At 36.3% G+C, this 21,010-nt stretch overlaps 1 protein-coding gene across 2 annotated transcripts; it reads right to left on the reverse strand.

Annotated features, from left to right (window-relative positions):
- Positions 1 to 3: 3 nt before the first annotated feature.
- Positions 4 to 8,930, reverse strand: nucb2b (nucleobindin 2b). 2 transcript variants are annotated; one of them, XM_084123861.1, is made up of 13 exons: positions 8,870 to 8,930; positions 7,967 to 8,092; positions 7,524 to 7,631; positions 7,305 to 7,437; positions 6,941 to 7,044; positions 5,557 to 5,742; positions 3,756 to 3,846; positions 3,618 to 3,676; positions 3,418 to 3,510; positions 3,234 to 3,323; positions 2,510 to 2,680; positions 987 to 1,047; positions 4 to 864 (listed from the first exon to the last, which is right to left on the reverse strand). In XM_084123861.1, exons 2-13 carry the CDS (start codon positions 8,090 to 8,092, stop codon positions 782 to 784), a joined length of 1,305 nt encoding a protein of 434 aa, XP_083979987.1. In that variant the 5' UTR covers positions 8,870 to 8,930; the 3' UTR covers positions 4 to 781. The 2 variants fall into 2 exon arrangements, with proteins under 2 accessions (XP_083979987.1, XP_083979986.1); XM_084123860.1 differs by having other exon boundaries at positions 8,758 to 8,930.
- Positions 8,931 to 21,010: the final 12,080 nt, after the last annotated feature.

Below are 21,010 nucleotides of genomic sequence, written 5' to 3' on the forward strand. Positions count from 1 at the left end.
ATAATTGGTGAAGCTGAGATAATTTAATTATATTTTAAAGAAATGTACAGCACAGTCACTTTTTACACTCACAAAGGAAACTCAAACAAGCCAAAATTGCCTCATGAATGCATTATTTTATGATTAATTGGATTTCTGTAAAAAAAAAATTGTCACTTGTGATTTTTTTGTTTTAAATCACTGGTGTTGCTGTAGTAATTCATCAATTTTAAGAAACTTTGTACATCTAGGATTGACTTTCAACTGAAGCTAAAGCAAAAACACATATTACAAAACAATGCCAATCTGGCCTGTATTTAATTAAATGATAGTTTGTATGTGATGATGTTGTTATTGTTATCCTGTGTTGGATATTAATGTGTTTTTTTTATTCTCTGCACCTTTATTTACACCTATATGTTTAGTATTGGAAGTGTTGTACAGTAGGAATGTTGAATTGTAGGGCTTTTAATATGACTTAATATGAAGACAGATTTATCCTATGAGGTTTGTGCAAATCAGACATGAAATTACTAGGAATATTAAAATAGTTAACATCTCTAAACACACATTTCAAGTACAATCCCTGTCCTCACAAACTGTAGACAAAAGTGTGATAGTCTGATTACATACTTTGGGATACAGTAACTAAAGTTTGGTGAATATTGTTTTGTGTTTGATAAGGAATGCCAATGTATTTGCTAAGAGACAGTAAATGGTTCTTTTGAATGTGAGAAAGGAAATATTTTACATTACATACAACAGACATACACAATACAGACACAGAGAAGAGCTTGAGCTGCTAGAAATGTGCAGGAAGGTCTTGCTGGTGACCTTGTGACATAGGCCGAGTGTCGCCAGGCAGCATCTCCACAGCAGAAGGAACTGCATTTGCAAAAAAACAAAAACAAAGATAAATTATGATAGAAAAATCAATATTTTGTTCCTTGTGACAGGGCATAGGACTTGGAAGTTGGACCCCAAAAATGTAAAAGAACTGCACCGACCTTTGGCCTGCACTGGAGTCTCTGTTTTCTGTATTTTCAACCGCTCCATGTGCTGAACCGCCTAAAGGAAACAAAGAGGTTAAATAGGTGAATAATCAATAGAATATATAAACAATAGAATAGATTAATATGTTAGAAAGTTTCTGTGGTGAGGCAGTACCTCACTTTAATGTTTAAAAAGGGAATAGTTTAGTGACAAGAATATCAGAATAAGGTAAATGCAGTTCTACAAAACGTTTTGTCACTTATTCAAAAGTTTGGGGTCAGTAAGATTTATTTATGCTTTTAAAAGAAGATTCTTATGCTCATCAAGGTTTATTTGATCAAAAAGAAAGTAGTATTGTGAAATTTTCAATATATTTGAAAATGTAATTTATTCTTGTAATGGCAAAATTTGCAGAAGCCATTATTACTTTGCTTAATAAAAGTATTAATTTCTTTATAAACTGTCCTTCTACTGTCCCTAAACTTTTGAATGATATTGGAAATAACTATAAATATATATTTTTAAAACTTTTTCTTCCCCCATTAAGGTAATGAGGTTTCTTTAAATGGGTGGAGGTGCTTAATTGATTTGAAAAAATTGCCAAACATCATAATGGCCCTAAAATTAAGCTCAATCATCTGTAAGCAAAATACAATCTCTTGTACGTATTTAAAAAAAATAATTAATTTGGTGGGGGCAAAATATGATCCAGACATGTTCTTGATAGCTTATGTGAAATGTACTCATGTCAGATAGCAACAACATCTCTAAGAGTACGTTTACACAACAATGATGTACTTACAGATGGAAAAGTTTTGCATATGCGCAACAACATTGTCAAAATGATCCCCACGGATCGGCTAAAACGACTGAAAGCGCTGTATTCTGCCGTCAGGCCAGTAGTTGGCGACGTCACTTTGTAAAGAAACACTATGCGCCTATATAGTCTGAACACGTAATACGCATGCACATGACATCACCGGTTTCACAAATTTACATTTTTGTAGTTAACATGGAGATAAAAACAAACGTGTACTTTGAAACCAGTTTTCAAAAGTTTGCGTTTTCAGGCAATTATTTTCGTGTAAATAAACAGCCAAAATGCATAAAAGGTTTTCTGTTTTTTTTTTTAAAACAGTGTCTGACGGATTAATTTCCATGACTTTTCCAGTCATTTTTGATGACCTGAAAAGGATTTTAATAGAGATTGTATTCAAATTATCAAAATATACTCAGCATTGAACAAAGAAATATCCATGACTTTCTGTGAATTTTTAGATTCACTTTCAATAGAAACGACCAGTGACGTAAATGTACACTGATTGGACGAATGCATGCCATACGAAACACCGGCATCCTCCATTTTTAAATAACTATGTAGTTCTTATAACTGCCCAGTGCAAAAGCCCCTCATGACTGGTCCAGGCCTGGAAATCACACTTTTGAAATTCCCTCATATTTCGAGATTTTCGAGGACTGTGGGAACCCGTATATCTCTCTCTCAGTGTCTGGGTGCAAGTTAGTATCACTCTTCTACCTGCTGTAGCTCCATTTTATTGGCGTTAAGCTGGTCCTGTTGTCTCTCCAGCTCCTCCCGCTGTTTCAGCAGGTCATTGGTCTTCAGGTTAAGGTCGTGCTCCTCTCGAGCGAGATGCTCCTCAAACTCTCTCAACTCTTCTTCCGTGTAGACTGGATTCTGCTCCAGAGTCTCGAGAGGAAGCAGACAAAGGACGTTTATGTAAAAACAATTTTACTCCACCTTTCAAAAGTTTAGGGTCGGTAAGATTTTTTTTTTTAAGTTTTATGTTAAACCGAGGCTGCATTTATTTGGTCAAAAGTCAAATCTACAGTAAAATGGTAATATTGTGATATATTATTATAATTTAAAATAACTTTTCTATTGTAGTGTATTTTAAAATGTAATTTATTCATATTTATTCAGTCACAATCCTTCAGATATCATTCTAATTTGCTAATATGAAAAATTCTAATTATCAATATTGAAAACAGCTGTGCTGCTTAAAATTGTGGAAACAATAATAAAACAATTTCAGCATTCTTTAATTAATAGAAAGTTCAAAAGAACATTTATTTCATCTGTAACATTATAAATGTATTTAATAAATGTGTCCTTGTTGAATAAAAGTATTAATTTCTTTAAAAAAAACCTGACCCCAAACTTTCAAACAGTAGATATCATGAAACACAGTTCACAAATAGGGTCGATTTGAATTTCATGTTGACTTAAAATGTTAAATTACCTCCCATCCACCTGGCTCTTGAAATTCTTTCCTATCTGTGGCAGTAATAAATTCATCTAGTGAAACAAGCCTGTCTCTGTTAGTGTCAATCTATGGACAGACAATACATAATAAATAATTACAAGTGAAACATCTTTGAAATAATATCATTAGCACATTCAATCCCCTGCTATGATGCTCCCACCTCATTCATCACATGCTCTCTCATACGAAGTCTGTCCTCCTCCATTTCCTGCATGTCATCCTCTTCACGCGCGGGATCATAGATCTTCTCTAGCTGAACACGGTGGAGACAAACATCAGATTTAGCATCCCATAAAGCCACGTCATTCTCAAAGATTCTCTATTGTGTTAGCCCTGAATGGAAAGGTTATTAAGTGGAACCTCTTTGGTAAACAGCGCCTCGAGCTCTTGCTCATCGAAGTAGCCATCTCCATTAGTGTCTGTGAGAGCAAATAGATGTCAGAGTCGTGCAGTGATATCATCTACTGTGTTCAGAACGGAGAAGCTCAATGATCTCACCGTGCAGATTGAAGAACGTCTTTGGTTCAAACTCACTGGGATCCAACCCATCGGATTCCTGCCAGACCTCTTTCAACTGGTCTTGACTGCCCTATTTATACAGAACAAATCCTCAACAATGACATATTTTAAATGTTAGGTTTTATGATTCAAATGTAATTTACTCAAAACCTTTAATTATCCAACATTTAAAAATGTGGTGTTAACGGAAATAGTGACAGATCTTTACCGTTCATATTCTGACGAAGTGGAACGGATTATCGAAAAGAAAAAAGTAGGGCAGGTCTTGATTCTATTAATCGGATTGGACGGAGGAAGATCTGAACGCGAACTTGCAGTCGTTTGTAAGAAAGGAGGGGTTTATGTGGACGAAATGATTGGAGAAGTCTTGCATGCATCACATTTTGATTAAAAAATTGTTCACAATAGAGTGGTATGAAGAGGGATGAAGCATTTTTGTAGGCCAACCCTGGTTCCCTTGACCAAAACCCAATAGGATTTTTTTCCATTGATTTTTAGATTATTGCAGAAAATATGGTCTGTGACAAACTTCTGTCTGGTCTGTGATAATCTTCACAAATGAACAACTTATGAATTTTGAAGCACAAATGCAATCGGCAGATTCAACATCATAAATTCAACGTCATCATCACCAAAGCCGCCTTTCCACTGCACACGACAGCCGTTGGACCGGAAGTCATTCATTCATTTCCAATGGAAAATAGTACGGGAGCTGCGCTTCAGATGCGTTGAAATATCTGAACTTCTTCGGCTAGTCCGTATGCGACCGGATGTGAGGTATTCTAATCAAAACTATGAGCAGGAAGCTAGAATATAGAGTTATATATATAACGTTATCCTATATTTTAATGTTGTTCTGTAAACGCTATTTCTGTAAAATGGCGGTTATTAATACTTATGGCAGAAATAATTATTTTGTAATTATGAAAACAATATATTGATTAGCTCTATAAAATATACTATGTTTTTATTTTAAATGTATTGAGGGTCATTTGTTTTGTGTGGATATATTCGTGCATGCATTACATTCATTAAAATCATTCATTTTACCATTGTGAATAGCCGAGGGTAACGGTTGCTTCACGACCAATTTCAAAGTTCTGCGTGACTGCCACTAGGGGGCGAAATGCGACAATCGTATGCAAATGTCATGTGCCGTTGAAAGTTAAGTAAAGACAGCTCTTTCAGTCTTTAAAACATTTTCCCTGAAAGTTCGAGTTATGATAGTTTGCAAGAGCGCGATTGTACAGTAAACACAATGAGGCTGTGAAAGCGACTGAGTAGATGAGTTTACCTGTTCGGCTGATGACATTTAATGTCCTAGAAAACCACTGTAGTCCCATTTAGTCACGTTACACCACAAGTAAAAGTAAATATATTACTGATGTATTTTATATTGTAGAGCAAAACGTGAAAATATCTTGAGCTTGTGTTCACCACAGACTTTATTTCATGCATTTAACCAAAAACCCATTCAAAAAAACCCACTGACTTCAGGAAGATGGAGCCAGAAGTGCTAAAATTCAAACTCATTTCCAGGTTTAGGCCTACAGAAATATGTCATTCCTGCACCACTCTATAAAATCAATAACGTGAATTTAGAAAATAGATTGGGGGAATTTCCATATTAAGCGACTTTAAACATAACAAAGGGTTCCGACCACTCGTGAAAATGCTTCTATTTATAATAGAATAAAAAAATATATAATAGAATTAAGCAATATCACAAACTGGCTAATTTGATTATAACAGTAGTTCAAGAAGTGTGTCTTCTGCTTACAGGGTGATTGATTTTGGGATGGTCTGCATGTTTCTTCTTCATCTCTTCGTAGTGTTCCTCCTCTTTTTTGCGCGCTTCCTCATCCAGCGTCTTAAGATGTTCCCTCCGCTCGAGTTCCTTCATCATCTCGTACTTCTTGAACTCTTCGTGTCGCTCCTTGTCAAAGTTTTCCAGGTCGTTAGTGGCCTTAAAAAAAAAAAAAAAAGGAAACAAGTAGAAAGCAAAATGTGAACGTGTGATGCGGAGACCAACAACTCACTGTGTAGATCTTCACCCAAAATTGCCAAGTAATCTTAAATTGCACTTGGCAAATAAAACTTTCTACTTGACTATCACCTGTAAGAGTCTTGTTAGAAGTCTTCTTCCTTTTTTTAATCTATTATCAGAAATTAAGCTTGGACACATTAAGCCACCAAAACATTTACATTACATTTTCATATCTAAAGCAACTTGTATTGCATTCATGCAGGGCTTGACATTAACTATTTTGCTCACCAAACACTGACTAGTGGTTTTCCAAAGTTACTAGCCACTCAGCATTATCACTGGCCACAATTTTGACATCGATACAATGGGGAAAAACTGCCATAAAGATATTTTTAAATATCGCATAATTTGGCAGCAGATTTATTAGGCTTCTGTCACTTTAAGACCTGACACATGGATCCATTATACTTTTACACATGCATTTCTTTCTCAACTGTTTACGTTCACTTAAAACTGACTGTGTTTACATGAAAACTCACCAAGACAGGCATTTTGACATTATTTTGTGTGTATTTGACTGTTTAAGCGCAATAAGCAGTGAAAAATAACTCAATTTAGTACTGAGAGGCGGCTTGATGTGCGCACACTTTGTGTGCGAGAACAAAATCTGCAGAAATTAGTAAAATTATGCACAATAAGCACAATCTCGCTGAAATTTAAACCCTGTAACACCAACAATATTCATCCAGAGCAAGTGTAACAAGTGATTGAGGGGAGGTGGGTTCATGCATTCCATGGGATTCAAGCCCATAACCTTGGTGTTGCTAGCATCATGCTGTACTGTTTGAGCTTTAGGAACAATACTGAAATGTTTTTGTGACAGGTGCAGTTTCACTGAGAGATAGAGATTGGCTTCTCTCGTATGATGCTGCTTGTGATAAATTACCTGTGATTTTTTTGTCAAAAATACAGAAGGAGAAATCAATAAAATCTTTGTCTAAGGGGGGGAAAAAAACACATTTTTTAAAAATATTTAAATATATAATCTAGTAATAAATATTTATGAGCAGAAATTATTCACCAGCCAAAAATGTAATTTTATGCCCCGAGCACAAATGTGTGACATTTATTAGTGAATGTAGAATGAAACCAACAGGAAGTCTGATTTAGACCCTACCGACTGAATGAGGCGATCCAAGTCATCCACCTCGAATGTGTGCGGATTCATGTGATTCAGATGCTCAAACTGTTTCAGAAGGGCTTGGTGGTCCACTGCCGTACCTTGAGGGAAATGGAAAGCATCTCATTTTTCATGTTTCTTGTCTTTGCAGCAGGCTAGAGTTACTGGTCTATAAAGTAAACCGTGATATGGAGAGTTTGATGAATGACACTCTCAGATAACACATTCTGTATCTTCCCATATCTGTGCTCTCCGAGCCAGCCGACCGTAAATAAAGAAACGAGATGGTGGAGGACATTTCACGATATGCGACAAGGCAATAACAAAAACAGTTGTGCTTGTAAAGAGATTCCTCTGCTACCTTTTTCTCCATTCATGTCTTGTTTGACTTTGATTAGGGTGCGCAGTCTGTTCACTTCTTGCCTCTTTAGCTCATCAAGTTTAGTTCTCACGTGATGGCTGACGAAGTCCAACTCTTTAGCCAGCTTTCCTTGCTGTTTTCGCCAAATAGGGAGTGAGAGGTAAGCAACGCGTGTTTAGACAATCTGATTTAACCTCTGAAAATAAAGTGGTGCAATACCTTGATGTCTTCCATGTCTGTGTTATGAAGTTTCTCTCTGAAATGTGGGTCCTTTTCCAGGAAGTCAATAACCTCTCTGAGATATCGATCATAGTGCAATCCAGTGTCCTAAATGAATTTAAATTAGATGTACACGTTGAAGTAAAAAGGAGACCAGGAAAACTAAATCTTTTTAAACCCACAGGATAATAAACGTTTGCAAAAAGGACTGAGCAATAAAGCCAGTCTGTGTCGGCCAAACACCCCTTTCTCCTCATTGTAAGCATCACATTATACTGTATATAATACATGCTTACAAAACCTTGCTGAAGTTTTCAAACTGTATGTCAGCAAAAAGCGTCACACCCATTCAAACAATAGACCAGCATGTCTCACATTAGTATAAACACTTGTATACTAGTATAAAGGTAAAAACTATTTTTAAATTAAATCACATTACTTACTTCACTTTTCGGTGGCTCCAGTTCCTCTACTGGAGGGCTCACTTTGGTTTTATCCACAGCAACTGGCAGTGCATCCAAACAAGCCCACAGACACAGTATCAAGCAGCAGTGCGACGGTCCCCACATCTGGGAAAGCACATGAACGTCACAGGACATTTTTAATGTTGATAACTTTGTAGACTGAATAAGTGCATATATGTCTCACCCACTTTAAAGGTTCAAGCAAAAATTTAATTTAATTTTTTTATTTTTTTTATCAACTGTTTGGTTATCCATATTCTTCAAAATATCTTCTTTTGTGTTCAGCAGAAGAAAGAAACTCATACAGGTTTGGAACAACTTGAGGCCGAGTAAATGATGACAGAATTTTCATTTTTTAGGTGAACTATCCCTAGCAGCAGGTGTCATCATCATTAGTAAAGTGATGCAAACTAAATACAAACTTGTTATAAATACAAACTAAAACAAAACATTTACGTCATTATCTTTTTTGTTTTTAAAGGGAGCTTAACTACAACCCAACGCGTGACGTCACTGGCACGTGTTAGATAAACCTTGTCATTCTCTGTAACAGGCAAGACATCGTTTTCAATAATTACGAGCAAATAAACCCAAATTATGTGTTCAGACTGAAATCATATCGGTAATCAATAGGTACTAAATGGCGCGAATTTCTTAACTTCTTTTTCTTTGAACACAAAACTATATTACCCCACCATATGTTTCTAAGCATCAGCTGTAACATAGAATACAGCAGCTGATATTGTAAGACGCAACAGGTGAGCACCTACCCTAAATGATCCCCTGAGAGTAGTATTTACACACTCTCTCGATGTAGCTGTCTTCGTCTCGATCAAGCCTTACAGATAATCGCTCTAACAGATAATTTGCAACTTGTTTTACCTGATATGCGCTAAACACAGTTCCTTAATGGAAACGATATAGCCACGCCCTTCGCTCTGGTGATTGGAGGAACCGTAGCGCTTCCTCCTTTGATTTTTAAGTGTTGGTCTGTCATTGGGCATGTTATCTGTCTGTCATGGTAACTTGGCAAGTACGCTTGTTATAAGAGGTACGTGGCGTTCACTTGTCTACTCCACACAGCTCCAGCTGAGTGTCATTCACGCTTCTTTTGGCAAGACGACACAACCGTCACTCAACTGTTATCTTGGTTGTGTTTGTAAGGTGGGTTCTGACGTTAAATTCCAGATGTTAAAAAAAACTGGAACATATATATATATATATAGACACTGTTTGGCTAGCGTAAACAATGGACTTGTGATGACGGGTTTTAACTGTCATCTGCATCATAAATCCTGTAAAAAAATTCAAAAAAAATTTTTTTTTTTTTTTTTAAATGTATGTACACTTATAATACTATACTTACTGGTACTATTATATTACCTTTGCATAAAAAATAAATAAATTAAACAACAACAACAACAACTAGTATCCTGTGAGGATGCTGTGGGAGTGACAGCATCTCTCTATTTTTATCTCTCTTTTTGAAAGTTGTGAGAACACTGTTGTTGTGTTTGCTATTTGAGCAAATGAGAACACAAAAAATATATTTAATGTAGGCTAGTCTCTCATTCACCACTATAGAAGTTTACCCAACTATGAAGACTTCTGCTTCTGTGAAATGCACTAGGGTCAATCAAATGGGTAAGAACATAATGTACCTCAGAAATTAATTGGCCTCATAGGGCTGAAATAGAACAATTTAATATATTTTTTAAACTTTGGTTTTCATTTTACAGTCTGTATCTCTATGTATAGTGAGATATTACTTTTAGATAAAGATGGTGAATTTATGCCATTAAAAAAAAAAAAAACACTCATTATCTTTCCTCTCAGACATACAAATGTTTGTATATGTTCCAAAAACCATTAACGGTTAAACAAGCCTGTAATGAACATGCCTTGAAATTTAGGCATTTAAAGTAGGGTATGAAACCATATTTTTGTGTATGTAACATTCATGATTACATTTTGATAAAAAATAAATAAAATAAATTAGATTAGATATAGATTGCTGTTGTATCCTTAGTGGATATAATTTTGGTAGGGTTAGCTGTGAATCATGTCTTTACAAGATCGACTATACATTTTTGGCTTTTAAACATTTCAGCAGAAAAATCTTCTCAATCTCTTTGCAATGTCTATATCTTGCCATTAGATGGCACTTATAGGCTACCAATAGGAAATACAGGCCTTTCCTAAACATTGCTTTTGAGTCAGTGTTCATGTAACAGTGCTGAAAATAAAGACATATACCCTATTTTAATACACGAACGAATGGATTGATGTCTTTCTATCTGTGATCATACCACTGCTAAATTGTGTTGGATGTTTTATTGTACGACAACTTTCCACTATAGTAGATTGCTGATTGCAGGTTGTTGATGTGTGCTTTTGCTTTGCTGTAGTCTAATGTTGTTTCGCATTGGTTGCTGTTTGCTGTGTTTTTTTTGTTTTTTTTTACTTCTGTTCTGTTTGGGCATGCTGATTTTTTGGCATTTTTTTCTTAAACCTTGTTTTATGACCAGTCAGCTGGTCAGTTTTAAGTGTTTCTAACTTTCTAACAGTTACAGTATAAATAATAAGACCGGGTAGGTTAGTTGGGAAGATTCTTAAGTATTTTTTTAAATGGGTAATACTTTTTTGGGGGTCATGTGTTTGATGCCATCTGCGGATAGATTTTGCTTAGATTTTCCTTGTTAATGAATTATTTAATCTTTATATGATGTATTTTCTAGGTAATGTTGTCAGGAAAATTAGCTTTATTAAGTGCCCAATTATATTATATCTGGATTTAGAGAAGTCAGAAAGATAATTTCAGGTACTGCTTCTGTAAAAACGGCATCATCTAGGAAAGCGTCACCATATCTTTATTTGTTCCTACCTTCCTGACCATATGTTGTTCTCATAACCTTTTGAAAACAGCTGCTGTTTAAAGAAACTTATCTAAAGATGCAGTCAATAGAGCCATCTGGTGGTTTTTGTAGATTTAATCTACGAAACAACAAAGACATTTGAGCAACATAATTAAACTGGCTGTTCCTGCCTGGAAATATATTAATAAAATAAATACTGCAATATAGACCTGAGACCACTAGTAAAAAAAATCATCTATTTTACATATTTCTAATTGAATATATTTTATGTTTTATTGCAATTGTATTGTCCTGTTATAAATACAATATAAATGTATAATAGGGCTGAGTTAAAAATATTCTAGATTTTTTTTCGATTGCTCTTACAGCTTGAATTTCAGCGTGGGATTGCGTGTATTGCACATCATTTTACTCATTCCCTCATATTTTATGCTCATGCAGTACACACATAAAGCTGCCTCTCGGTGTTAAATTGAGTTATTTTTTTGCTGCTTATTGCACTTAAACAGTCAAATACACACAAAATGCCCGTCTTGGTTGAGAGTATTCACGAAAACACAAGTGAACAGTTGAGAAAGAATATACATGTGTAACAGTATAATGGATAAGACCTTGCGTCAGGTCTTAAAGTGACAGCAGCCTATTATATCTGCTGCCAAATTATGAGATAATATTTAAAATATCTATATGCCAGTTTATTCTCCATGGTATCAATGTCAAAGTTGTGGCCAGTGAAAATGCTGAGAGGCTAGTAACTTTGAAAGATCACTTCAACCTGTGATATTATAGTAATGTACCAACCGGTGTTCCCATAATATACAGAATTAGGAGACATTTATTTTCTTTGAATATTTACCATGTAGGCTACTGTACCTGATACTTAGTGCAATTAACCGATATGGAATGGAATTTAATCGAAATCAGAATTTAATTGAATCGCATGCTTGAGAATCTAAACCAAATTGTGAAATTTGCCAATACCCAGCCCTAAGTAGTGTTTTCATGGTAAAAGTTGGTAAAAGAAAGTTGGTAAAAGTCACTAATTTTCAACAATGAAAAAAAAAAAAAATTATATATATATATATATATATATATATATATATATATATATATATATATATATATATATATATATATATATATATATATATATATATATAAAAAAAATATATTTTTTTTTATTGTTGAAAATTAGTGACTGAATGAATACTTTACAATAAGCAAGTCTCTTTTGAACTTCAATAAACGAATGTGCATGTGCCACTCAAATCAGCAACAGATAAAGAAGCAAAGATAATCTAAATCAGACTGTACTTGGTACTTGCTGTTTGGTGATCATGCAACATCAAAACACATTTAAAGTATTAAAGTCATGTGTCATGGGTGAATATATATATATATGCATGTTATAAAAGCTTTTTAGGTTTCTTCTCATCATGCAAGCGCATGTTATCACTTTGAGAAAACAATGAAAATAATATTTACAGATTACTATACTATTTACTGAAAATAATGCTGTGTTAAATAAATTTGTTAAATGGGGTCTAAAAATCTTTTGGAAGGAGGTCTGGAAATTTGAGTCTGGAAAAGTATAGAATTTTGAAATGTAAAATGTGTAGGAACACTGATTGGCCCAAAGCAGACTTCTTACGTCAGCACATCTTACATGATTTTCATTCCGCGTTCACCGCACATTATCTGTAAATTACCGGTAATGTTACAACTTCCCTTACTGGTAAATTGCCGGAACCAATTTACTTGTATTTTTTAAAAGGTCCTGTTCACACATGATCTCTTACCGGTAATTTACCAGTAAAGACTGTAGGCCTGTGTGAAAGAGGCTATTATCAAGAACAGGGGTCAGGAAGTCTACTAGAATAGGTTTTCATGCTTGAATGTTCGAAAATCACATTATTTTTCAGATATTTTGCATTGTTGCAGCACTTCTCTTCCCAGTCTGTAACGCTTGGTTTAGTTCCTGTCTCTGTGAAGACCCTCCTTCTAAAAAGTGCAATGTGCTCGAACTGGTTGGCTGGATCAGTGTGTTGTGATTGGTCAACCACTTTGAGCATGTTTCGTAAATGTCATGCCTCTTACCATAACCGCAAGTTTCAGCACACTACTAACTCAACTCAACCAGGTCTTGCCCCCCTTGTGTATGCCTTGGGCGGGAATTTAGTTGAGGAACATTGTGTATGGAGGTGTTTCAGGGAGTTCAGAAACAGTGCGCACTGATATAGAGAATAACTCTGGAGTGACTTTGTGCTTTGGAATTTTGAACTAATGAAAGTTGAAAATGACTTTGACCAAAAGAGTTGATAGAAAGAGCAAAGGTTGCTCCCTACGTGTGACACTCCCGTATTCTTAATCTGTTTGGGATATGGAGCAAGTTTGCACACTTTAAAAATAAATACAAGTAATAACAAGAGTAGAGAATACAATTTATATATTGGAAATTAGAACTTTCAGCATGACAGTGATCTAAAACACACACCTCCTAAACCAACAAAAGAATGGCGTCAAAGAAAGATAAATGTTTTGGACCTGAATCCTATGAAAATCTGTGGGGTTCTCTTTGGTTTTCAGTGTCATTGCATAGGTTGTTCAAGTCCTTTATTTGATATTTGTTTATTTTTTTTTACATCACAAAAAACTGTTTTAACAGGGAGTGTGTAGACTTTTTAGGTCTGCTGTATTGTATACTTTTTTCAGTAAAAACTTGAGTGAAGATTCGAATGTGGAATAAAATGCTTTAATAATGTTCAAAACCCTAAAACTTTTATTTTTAATTGGAATAGTCACAGATTTTTTATGTAATCTCTTGTTGTATTTTTTGTTGAATATTGTGACATATATAACCATCATGCACCTCAGAAGTTCAGAAATGTTCTGTATTCTATAGAATAAAGGCAAACTTTTTCGTAAACATTTTGAACCAAAGAGCAAAAATGGTGGGAGTCTAATGGGAGGTCTAAGTCTCTGTACTGACATACTTTACTAATACACCGAAGATCAAAAAGTGTGGCGTATCCCTGCAGTTACACTCTGTGCTTTTAGGTGCTACTTCCCATAACTAGACGGCTTCTGTGATGTTGCATGGCTGTAGCAATTTACAACTAAACACCACACTCAGATGCTAAAGGTGCCGTCTGTGCAGGCGTATAAATAAGGCATAAGCCTTTGTGATCGGAATGAATATATGTGGGTCTGAGGAATCGCAGTGAAGTGCTGACAAGGCTGTGGGGCCAAAACGGCCAGCAAGAACTTCACAATGCAGATAGATGGAGGAGGAGTACTGCTTCAGCTCGGCTTTGATTTATAGGTCCTGAGAGGAGACTGTGCATCTTTGTCCGTGTGTGTGTGTGTGTGTGTGTGTGTGTGTGCGCACTTGTGTGTATCCTGTGTTGTTATGAGTGAGATTTATGGATTCTGATTTGATTTCCATGGTTGATGTGACAAACATTGTTTTTCCCTCCAAGCTTCTCTAAAAAAATAAATATATAGGCTATATATATATATATATATGAGAACTGTCTGGAAATTGAAACAACTAAAAATACACTTAAGTTTAAAAAAAATAATATATAAAAATGTATGTAAAATATCAAATCACACGTGATCCTCAATTGTCTAACTGCTTATCACAATAAGGTGACAAAAGTCAGAATTTCAGTCTTCTGTGCTCTCTAAAATGTGCAAATCTAGTATCCCCATTAGGACATGCACAACTAAATTAATTGCCCGGATTCCCTAAGGTTAGCCTATTATAAGTCTTATAAGTATTTATAACAGTTATTATAACATAACATTACCATATTATAACAGTTATAAGTATTTTAGACATCTTTTCAAGGGAAATTGTGTACATACTTCACAGTGCGTGTTTTGTCATATCTGTAAATTATCTGTAAGTTGCTCCGGCTCCTTTGACACGTGTCTGATGTGGGAGGTCAGAGGTTAGTGTGTGTGTGTGTGTGTGTGTGTTGACATGGAGCAGCTAAATCTCCAGCCTCAGGAGAATCACCCATTTTAAACAAATGCCGAACAGAGGAGAGTCTGCTGGCAAAAATAAAATGCGACAGATCTCGTAATAAAACAAGAACCAACATTGGCTTGGGTTTTCAGAGATGGCGAGAACTGAGGGATTTGAAATGTTGTAAAAGTGACACTGAGATGGCGTTTTATTATCGGGTCAGCAAGGTATTTTATTGAACAGATAAATTGCCATATGTATCTCTCTAACAGAATTCACTGTAAAGCATGATCTATTGTGAAGGGTCATTTCATTATGGTTGTTGTAAAGCTGTGCTAGAATTTATTGTAGGAAGTACCGTGTCTATTAATGGGTAAAGCTACAGTAACGTCTTCAGCTGCAGTTCTGTCTTCAAGGATTACCATATTCATCCGTACAGTCACGCAGAGCCGGAGCAAAACCAAAACAATGTTCTAACGCAAAATGCATGCAGTTTTTTTTAAAACCGTTTTAAAAAGTTATAGTGTACCTTTTAGTATTTGCCAGTTAAAAACGCACAAAGAAAACTATTAAAAAAAGTTACAATATTTAATGAAAATTCCGTGCAGATGTGTCTAAGATGTAAGTGTCAAATTAAAGGTGCATCTTCAAAATACTTTGTTTTTCTATATTTCCAATATTGTTTGATTTGTGAATGCTGGTGTGTGTATAGTGTTATTTTTGTGTCAGACGTCAGAAGGTGTATTAATGTTTGATGTGTGTTCACAAAACGAAGATTGTTCATTTTCAGCATCGAGATTTTCCAGCACTGCAGATCTCTTCTTGTGAAATGGCACCTGTCTTTAATAGACTTCTTTTGTGTGCGAACAGGTCTGTTTTCCCATCATGCATTTGCTGTTCTGTTTGGTGTTCCTTTAAAGTACACCACTTCTGCTTTCCCAAGCAATACCTCAAACAAGTCAAACTCAATATACAAAGATCCTCAGTGGATGCTGCTGCTTCAGTTTGTGCCAACCCATGATTGACTATTTAAGGTAATTGATTTTAGGCTACTGTGTGCCCTCTTATCTGGACTGCTTAATCAGCATGCATGCAGTAAAAAAATCTGGCAATAAACAGTAAACACCATGAAAACCAGTAACCTGAAATGCTTTACCAGCAGGTTAACATCTTATATGAGATTAGATTATCAGATATATACACACGACATAAACTTAATATTACAGCTAGCATCTGTGTAAAAAGAGACAAAACACAGGTAAATATTATATGCTAGTCAGAATGTGCAAGTCATGTCATGATTGTGCTTCTTGTGTAACGACACACTAAAACGCCATTGCATTCATGTGTGCATTTGATCATTCCCTGGGAACTGAACCCGTGATTTTTGCATTTGATTCCCAGAGATAAAAGGTTGTATCATGTTGGAGGAACTGGATGAACTTAAACAAAAAAAGTATAAACCTGCAAAAGTACATTTAACGTGCTTCATTTCTTTATTTGACCCTTCAAATTAAGCTTTACGCTTCATGACTTGAGATGATTGGATGAAAGGAACAAACTCGCATATCTGTGTCTCCAAGTTACCTTAGAATTCGTCATCTGGAGCCGAGCGAGGTGTCTATACAGCTTCAATGAGAATATCAAAGGCTCCCCCAAAAGATCTGGTGTCTTACAATAAAACGGAGAAGCTTTTGAAGTGTCACTGTTCAAATATGGCACTTGGCTTTCAAATAATATTCAAGTGACTTGGAATGCTGCTCTCCAGGAAAGGACCGCAGTACATTTCAAATACACGCCTTGACACTGCTGAAGAGTGATTTCACTTGGAAATTGGTAGGAAAATACTAGTCTGACCCTTTTGCCAAATAACAGTTCGCTTTGTCAGACAAGAGACGAATGTAATTTTGCTTTTCTGCCCATGTGCGATTTGTGTTTGTGTGGGTATTTTCAAATAAATTTAAAATAAAAATAAAAAATAGTTAAATGAAGATAAAACTGAAGTAGTATGGTTTGGAGCACCAGGAGAAAGCTATTTTTCTGATCCGTGGCAGATTAGCCCCCTTTTCCTTTTGCGTGGAATCTGGGGTTGTTCTTTGACAACTATCTTAAATTTGAGATTTGTGGTTAAATCAAGTTTTTAAAACCATTTTTGTCCACACGTGATTTAGAAAAAGTCATTCATGCTTTTGCTTTTACAAGGTTAGACTACTGTAACTCACTATACTTGGGTATTAACAAATCATTACTAAACTGCTTACAATTGGCACAAAATGCTCCTGCGAGGCTCTTAACTGGTACTCATAAGAGAGACCATATTACTTTAGCCTTGGCTTCCTTACATTGGCAGCTGATTTGTTATAGAATCGATTTTAAAGTCCCATGAAATCAAAATTTAATTTGTGTTGGCTTGAGTATGAATATGTTAGCCTTACTGTTATCTATAAACTATAGTGTGCTCCAAAACAATGACAAAATCTGCATTTAGAAAATATAGACATTCTAACTTAGTCTCTCACTTCCGCTAATATGAATCAATGCTTTTGATGACATCACCCTTCAGCTTCTCATCAGATTTTCTGTCCAATCAAATACTCTCTAGAATCTAAAGCGTCCCGCCCCCTACATTATACACTGAACAAAATTATAAACGCAACACTTTTGTTTTTGCCCCCATTTTTTCATGAGCTGAACTAAAGATCTAAGACTTTTTCTATGTACACAAAAGGCTTATTTCTCTCAAATATTGTTCACAAATCTGTCTAAATCTGTGTTAGTGAGCACTTCTCCTTTGCCAGATAATCCATCCACCTCACAGGTGTGGCATATCAAGATGCTGAATAGACAGCATGATTATTGCACAGGTGTGCCTTAGGCTGGCCACAATAAAAGGCCACTCTAAAATGTGCAGTTTTATCACACAACACAATGCCAAAGATGTCACAAGTTTTGAGGGAGTGTGCAATTGGCATGCTGACTGCAGGAATGTCCACCAGAGCTGTGGCCCGTGAATTGAATGTTAATTTCTCTACCATAAGCCGTCTCCAAAGGCGTTTCAGAGAATTTGGCAGTACATCCAACCGGCCTCAGATGGTTTCTGACAGTTTGTGCAGAAATTCTTTGGTTATGCAAACTGATTGTTGCAGCAGCTGTCCGGATGGCTGGTCTCAGACGATCTTGGAGGTGAAGATGCTGGATGTGGAGGTCCTGGGCTGGTGTGGTTACACGTGGTCTGCGGTTGTGAGGCCGGTTGTATGTACTGCCAAATTCATTGGCATTGTGTTGTGTGATAAAACTGCACATTTTAGAGTGGCCTTTTTATTGTGGCCAGCCTAAGGCACACCTGTGCAATAATCATGCTGTCTAATCAGCATCTTGAAATGCCACACCTGTGAGGTGGATGGATTATCTCTGCAAAGGAGAAGTGCTCACTAACACAGATTTAGACAGATTTGTGAACAGTATTTGAGAGAAATAGGCCTTTTGTGTACATAGAAAAATGAAAAATGGGGGCAAAAACAAAAGTGTTGCGTTTATAATTTTGTTCGGTCAATCGGTCAGTTGTTCACACGATTACTATTTTCTACATGGTGAATCGGGGATAGGGAACGATTCAGACAGTGTATGCTTTCCATTGAGGCGAATGAAGTCTGGTTTCACATTAGTGTTATACGAACCAATGCAGTGCCACACAGTCTGCTCCAGTCCACAGACACGATAGCATAGAGCGGATCATATGATCGACTCGAGGCAAAACTTATCTGACCCATCTGAATTCTGCACAGAATGCTGTATTTTAAAGCGATATGGAGGAGAAACGTTTAGAGATTAGGTTGGAAACTGTGGCGTTACCGAGCTCAACGCCTCTGGCCGAGGGGGGAGGTGCTGATCGATATGTCCCGCCCTGTCTTCCTGATTCAGTGAAAATTACGTCATCACATTGAATAATGCTGCGCGTTTCAAAGCACTTCAGTGGGCCTTTAAACTTTTGTTTTTTGTCTGTAAATCACTACATAACTTAGCTTCCCCATATTTGGTGGAATTAAGAAATATGAGCCGAAACAATTTTTAAGGTCAGCTGACCTTTTTTACGATTCCTGGGACCAGACGAAAAATGAGTGGAGATCGAGCATTTGCAGTGGCGGCTCCTAAACTGTGAAATTATTTAATTCTTTACCTCAGATTGGCACCCACACTAACTAAGTTAAAAGAATATCTCCTCGCATTAGCATTTGATGTGGCAGGGTAATCAAAACTGGTTGTATATTCCATCTGTGGGGTTTATTTATTTTATGTAATCTCTGGTTTTATTGTTATGTTTTTGTGGTTTATTGTCCTTGTATGTGGTTTTTAAAATGTACAGTACTTTGGTCAATGGGCTGTTGTTTAAGCATTGCATCAATAAATACACACAAATACGAATTTCAGCACCATTTAACACCAAAAAAGCAGTCGCTTGTGTTTCTGATGAGAAATCTCTGTAGCATTGTCGTGGTGTATACGTTGTCTGGTCCTTTCGACAAACATTTTCTGTTTTCTATCACCCCTCATCTTGATGTGTGGCTTTGTGTTAACTTAATGGGCTGGAGCTCTCCTGCCCTAGAGCACTGACTGTAACGTTTGACTCATGGTACATTAGACCTGCAGTGTTAGCAGTGGGTGGAGGAAGAGCGAGACGGTAGAAGCATGTGCATTGTTAAGTCCTCTCGAAATGGGTCAGGCCTCTTAAACAGTCTAGCTGTGCTTTTATTCCGTGTTAGTTATTTGTTAGCCTCTAGAAATAGATTTCAGACCTGCAGTGCATCACGGCGTGAATCCTGATTATTCCAGACAATAAAACAATTGCGAACCATTTGCCAAGGTAAAGGGCAGCGGACATGGCCACGTACACACACGAACACACACCTGTGTTCTATTCATTATTGTTCCTCCCAAATGCTGGGAACACATGCAGGATCAGCAGTAGCGGTCACAGCTCCTCTCATTATTATTCCATACAAAAACAACACCGACCTCACATCGTTCCCTTCATACACAGCCAGTCAGCTTACAAAATAGGGTCAGGCTTCGTAAATGGAAGGCCATGTTCTAGTCTCTCCCGCACTGCCAGTATTGCCCAGTGCAATTCGCCTGTTCACTTTTCTGGCTGTCCAACTGACCGTTTACACAGGCTTTGAGCTGCAACATCTATAAAACACCAGAGTGATTCTAGCATGAGGGGAATATAGCTTGGCAGGCACTGTAATTAATTAAGTTTCCTTTTTAATCTACATGTAGTTTTATGATGCTCTATCAGAGGACTTTGCTGAGAAAAATCTGGTTGGCAGAACTTTAGAGGAGCGTATAAAAAAGAGTGATTTTAGAAAGGAATTTGTAACAGACCCTGTGGCCTACATTACATAATACGTTTTTTTAAAATGATATTCACGGCTCATATTCGTGGCTCTTGATCTTCATTCCACCTTAGTCGGTTATTCACTTAATCATATAGTAAATTAATGTCATTTTTCACCCCGGGTAGGTTCCGTTCTCAATTAAGATAAATTACTTCCGTGATGAGTCAGTTCACATGACTGTATCAATATCTGTCTCTCACCATCTGTTTTGAAATGCACAGGGAATGGGTGTGCTCGGGATGGGTGTGCAATCTTGCTCTGAATGGAAGATTGCAATGACAGTGGAGCAACAGTTTATTGTTGAGCAGGTTTGCTTGGGTAGCCTAATGATGTGTAAAAAAAATATATTGTGTCTTTGTGAAACTCTCAAGGGATGTAGTCTATCATAGTCAGGGTGCAGATGAGTCGCAAGTTTGATTTAGAACACTCGACATCATCAACTCCAAGTATCAGTTCATTCAAATTAGTTCTGTTCATAAATGAGTAATTAATCTGTGAGAGAAAGTTTGCAGATAATCAACTGACCCACCCTTGGGAAGAAGTAGTTCATATTAGCATACTTTTAAAAATGGAAATAATATAAAGAATATGCTTAAGCTGAATGTAATGTTTTCAGACACAATAACATTGCATGTTATTTGCAATTAAAGAGCTCATATGATGCTATTTTAAAAGTTCATTATTTTGTTTATTGGGAGTGGAAAGTATCTACTGACGACGCGCAAATTAAAGAACACAGACACAATCAGTTCATTTCCATGACAAACGCAATCTACCA

Source organism: Abramis brama (genome assembly GCF_963993115.1).
Source record: "Abramis brama genome assembly, chromosome: 9".
Taxonomy (NCBI): domain Eukaryota; kingdom Metazoa; phylum Chordata; class Actinopteri; order Cypriniformes; family Leuciscidae; genus Abramis; species Abramis brama.